This window comes from Anopheles coluzzii, chromosome 2, assembly GCF_943734685.1.
Source record: "Anopheles coluzzii chromosome 2, AcolN3, whole genome shotgun sequence".
Taxonomy (NCBI): Eukaryota; Metazoa; Arthropoda; class Insecta; order Diptera; family Culicidae; genus Anopheles; species Anopheles coluzzii.
The window spans coordinates 91,112,063-91,117,158 of NC_064670.1; the positions used below are offsets into that span (position 1 = coordinate 91,112,063).

Below are 5,096 nucleotides of genomic sequence, written 5' to 3' on the forward strand. Positions count from 1 at the left end.
TATTTTGCCTTGTCCTTGCCTTTAGATCCTAATGAGTGAAGCATGCATACCTTTCGGGTACGTTCGGGGTATAAGCCCTGTCTCTCTCATGTTAATGGTGAAGATAGAATCGTATGCAATCGGTTCTGCATTCGGGCGTGGGCAGGCCCGTGGGCGGCGTTTGTACGCAGGCATTGCCCGTGAGAGAAAAAGATAGAGAGGAAGAAAGAGAGAGAGAAAGAAAGAAAGAGAGAGAGAGAGAGAGAGAGAAATAGGAAATGATGGCTGGTATTATTGAATCCGTTCGTAGCGGGAACGTACGGCGCTCGCATAAAATTCTAGGGATGGCAACACATTTCTTGAGCCCGGTCCTACAACGCCGCGGTGAATAACTGTAGCAACCATCTAGTACGGTAGGAAAATGAGTATCAGGACGTACGCCGCCGCTACGAACGGATTCAATAATACCAGCCGATGTGTTTCTTCTGCCTATACTAATGATTGAATGTTTAAACGTTTCGGTCGATGTACAACAAAAAATATTTAGCAGTTGTCGACCTAATTATCCAGATTTTATAAATTTTTAAATATTGTTAAATTCTTCGATGTTGTTCAGTTAGATTTTATTCCCAACCGCTCTTGCGCTCTGCTAGCTAGAAGTAGATACAATTGTGTTTTGACAGCTGTTAACAATATAAAATGTGGTGTGCGCAAATCACAACAAACTCCAATTGCTTCCATAGCTCTACTCCACGTTTCAGCAGTACTCCCTACCAACAGAACATTCCAGCAAATGCGTCCAGTTTTGAGAGGCATGGCCAATTGGAAAATATGTGTTAGAGCTGTGCAATCAATATTTGTTCCCATTTGTTCAATAACGTACGCAAAATTATCTTCTCGTTATGATGTTATTAAACTCTTCAATGTTGTCACAGGTGTTCAATTGGACATATGTGCGTACATCAGGTCGTCCCCGGTGCTCACCTGAACAGCAGCTGTTTTCTGTGTAAATTTTGTTTTGGTTTACTTTATGTTGATTAGCAAAGTAAAAAAATGAGATAATACTTAATAAAGATTGTACCAAACAGATGTTTGTCAAACATTTTTGTTATCCATCCGGGCTCACGTCCAGGTTGTAGATTACCGTGTGAATTCTGTAATTTTTTTCTGAGAATTGGAATAAATTTTAGAAAAGCAATAAATTGTATGAAAGTACAACCGAAAATTCACTAAGCATTTAGTCTGGGGTGTTTAATTATTTGAATGTTCTGGGTATGCTCTGGTTTGTTACTGTTCAGCAGTCAAACAGGTGAATATTTCGTACGGAAGTGGAGACGCCTGGTCCTGCACGACTGATAGGATTAGATGGCTAGGATCGTACAAACACTAGCTCACTGCCAATACTTCTTGCAGCGATGTAGTCATGCCAGTCTATGCTGGAAGAAAGAATTTACTTTTAATCGGTAACACTTCTTATGCTAACAATTGATGGTAAACGTAAAGATTAACCGTCGCCGGCGTTGCATGACCCCTGAAAGTATACAATATGGATATTGAGTATAATTGTTTACTCAGTTTGATAAAACATATTTGAATTATTTCCACTACCACTGCGACATTCATATGACTAGTAGCAATGATTTCAACGCTTGGTTCCAGGGCACTACCTTCCGAAGCAGGAGAACCTAATGTATCTTGAATTGGCCACTTACAATCATCAATGAGGTTCAATGATCCTCTTATCATCGTTCAACTTTTGCTCCTCCGTTAGGGTGTGCAAGGAAACACAGCCGTTGCTTAGAAGAGCCTATGCTTCCAACAATGAACCATCTAGTCGTTCCTTTCTTCGAAATTTAATGTATAAGTTTCCAAACAAATATAGTTCGAAAATCTTTAGTTTTTTACTGTTTGATAGCCGACGATAACGCAGTCTTCAAAGATTTGGAGTCCTTCACGTCTGGCCACAACAAGTCATAGGCTATGTCCACAGCGATTAAATATTCGGTACAACCCTTCGATTCTTGCAACGAGCCAATACTTCGCGTGCCCTATCGGATGTGCTGGGTACGTAACACATCGCTACAGTGCAGTAAGTAATTCTCATAAGCCCATTAGTAATTCTCTTAAGCTCCATTGACTTTATTCGTATCAGCCACTAAGTAGAAACTTTTTCTAGCAGATGTTCCCCCAGCTGTCGTTACTTGCTAGTTAGTGCTTCATATAAAAATAGCGTGGTGTTATTGTTTCTGTTCCAGTAGTAATACTGACGCATGACCGATTTTAAATGACCATGTATCCCTGCCTGAGAATCGTGGTAAAGCAACTTGCGTACTTATCACCGGAATACTATACAAATCCCTCTTCCTGGACACTTCGTCGCATTGTTGTGGACATGCAACCAGATGCTAAAGTAGCAATGAGAAAAACAACAACTCTACTGGACAATAATCTATCAGTAGAAAATCTTAGAAATTCAAGTATCTAATTGCTACATATAAAATAATAGCGACAAAAGGTCCCCATTTTTTCAATAGTCTTCGATTTACAGAGTCAGGAGTCAGTGCACATATTTACTCCGAGCTACTTTGGTAACTTGGAGATTCCTCGGGAACGCACAATCCGCGTATTTCCGGAACAGACTGTATTTACTAACTACATTTCCCACATCGTTGATACTGATTTTCCCAAGGTTTTCAGGTTGTTTCCCGAAATTTTGCGGATGCTTCCCATCGTTTTTTTTTGGATCGTTCCCACGGTTTATTGGGCTGTTTTCGGGATTACCAGATATCCAATGAGACGATTCAAATAAATCATGGGAACGATCGAAACATCTAAGGGAAGTGGAGAATAAATCGTGGTGACCCAAAACAATACGGGAACTAACCAATAATGATGATGAGATATATATAGTCGTCCTTAAATGTTCACTACTGTTGTAAATGTATTGCTATTAGTATTGGTAGATATGTATCCCAGTAAATAAGACCTAGCATGTAAACGCAAACAATGACTATCATTTCAGAGAAAAATTCAGGTTTGATCTTGAAATAATTATATACAGGTATAGAAACATTACATTATTGATGGGTGTCGTAAAAACATACAGAATTTAAAAATAGATGGTAGAAAGTAGGGGCCGGTCTGATAGTACAGCCGTCAACTCGTACGACTTAACAACACGCCCGTCATGGGTTCAAGCCCCGAATGGAACGTGCAGCCATACGTGTAGGACTGTCTATCCTGACCTTGACCGACAGCGATTGTTGTGCAAAAGAAGAAGAAGAATAAGAAGTAGAAGAAGAAGAAGAAAAAGAAGAAGAAGAAGAAGAAGAAGAAGAAAGTAGATGCTGAATATAATGCGTAACTTAATTCTGAGTACTACTAGGTTGCCATAAAGTTTTTCTAGCTCATTCTCTCCTACTCAAGATCCACAACTTTAATTCATACATACAGTGCAAACGATCGTACGTGCTGGAAAACATCTAAACCAACGCTTCCATACGATTTGTTTGCTTACCCATCGCATCGCGCTGCGCACTACTCTCAAAATTTCACACCTGACTGTGATTTCCACGTTTCAGCTCAAACACATCCGTCCACCACCAAACAACAGGCAACAATGTGTTGCTCGCGATCGAAATAACGCTTCACCGACGAAGCGTGTATAAGAACAAACAGAGTTATGAAAACCTACTTAATTCTTTATTACACTCGCAGAACCTCTTACAATAGTAGATGATGATGATAATGATGATGGTGCTGAGACGGGGATGAGTAATTTACAGATGAACACTAAAAATACATGGATGCGCATCCCTTCCACGTGCCGACCTTACTATAAGCCGCTGGATAGAAGGGTTTGTTTATGATTGAGTAGGTGCAAAATTGGCATCTCCGCCACCGTTCGGCGCTCGCACCCGACGTCTTTCCGTGTACTGCGACTTGTACCGGAACACCGGTCGGAAGAGATGCGTTTCGGCGGTTTCCAGGTCGGACGGTTCTTCCTCCAACAGCTGACCGGCAACTGGTTGTTCCTCAGCTAACAGCGGTGCATCACGCTGCTGCCTGTGCTTTTCTGCGGAGTGTGCCACGTTCGTCGCTTCATCGTGCTGACCGTGTTCACCATCGTGTACATGCGCTGCCTCATCCTCTTCGCTTGACTCTGCCTGACCGGCGTTGTCGTTCTCCTCATGATGGACATCATGTTCCTCCTCCCCATACACAGCATCATGGTGGTGACCAGCTCGGAGCCATTCCTCGTACTTTTTATCATCCTCCATCATCTCGGCAATGCTCTCCTCATCCCACACATCCGCACAGTCGATGGCGTAGCTGCTGCATACCGTCCCGAACAACGCCAGCACCAAAGCTGCCAAAATCTAACCATACAAATCAAGGTACGCACAAACAGTCAAACAATTAGTCATATCCTCACACTGATTTCAGCCGCACACTATCTATACTCACAATCTTCATGTCTTCTTTTTGTGGAGCACCCAAAAACGGTAACACACAATTTTGATTCTAGCTCGATAAATACAGTTGCACACGTACACGCTCAGACGCCGGGGTTGTCGTCCAAAAATAATAAAGATATCACACTGTAGCTATCACACCCTTCCTGCCAGGTTTGCACTTCACACCTTTCTGCCGATCGGTGATTGATAGGCGCGACCATTTATACGACAATCCTGTCACCTACCGCGCGAGCTACACGTGGAACTCACCGTTGCAACGGGCGCGCAAAACTGGGTGTGAGTGCCCAGCCATCGATGACGTCGAGTCGGCACCTGGGGATCATCGGTAAGCCAGCACACGGCACGCGAGAGACGTAAATCCTACCGCAAATAGCGATGTCAACAAACCGCCTCTGGCGAGCCACCGCCAAACCCAAACGCTAAACTACCTCGCAGCCGTATTCCGATCCTGGGGCTGATGAATGGAACCAGCCGAAACTGGTTCCTTTTGATGGATGGGGTGGGGTAATAGTGCGAAACATTTGGCACACTATGGCACGAGGTTTTGCAAATGTCGTCACGCACAACGCCAATACAGGTATGGCCGTGATTCTGTGTTTGTGCCGAGATGCGATTGAATAGTGTCGCTGCAAAACGATG

At 43.1% G+C, this 5,096-nt stretch overlaps 1 protein-coding gene across 1 annotated transcript; it reads right to left on the bottom strand.

Annotated features, from left to right (window-relative positions):
* Positions 1 to 3,659: 3,659 nt before the first annotated feature.
* On the bottom strand, positions 3,660 to 4,646 carry LOC120948755 (uncharacterized). The gene is made up of 2 exons (XM_040365454.2): positions 4,447 to 4,646; positions 3,660 to 4,358 (listed from the first exon to the last, which is right to left on the bottom strand). The coding sequence occupies exons 1-2, from the start codon at positions 4,453 to 4,455 to the stop codon at positions 3,843 to 3,845; spliced, it is 525 nt and encodes a 174-aa protein (XP_040221388.2). The 5' UTR covers positions 4,456 to 4,646; the 3' UTR covers positions 3,660 to 3,842.
* Between the last annotated feature and the right edge of the window lie 450 nt (positions 4,647 to 5,096).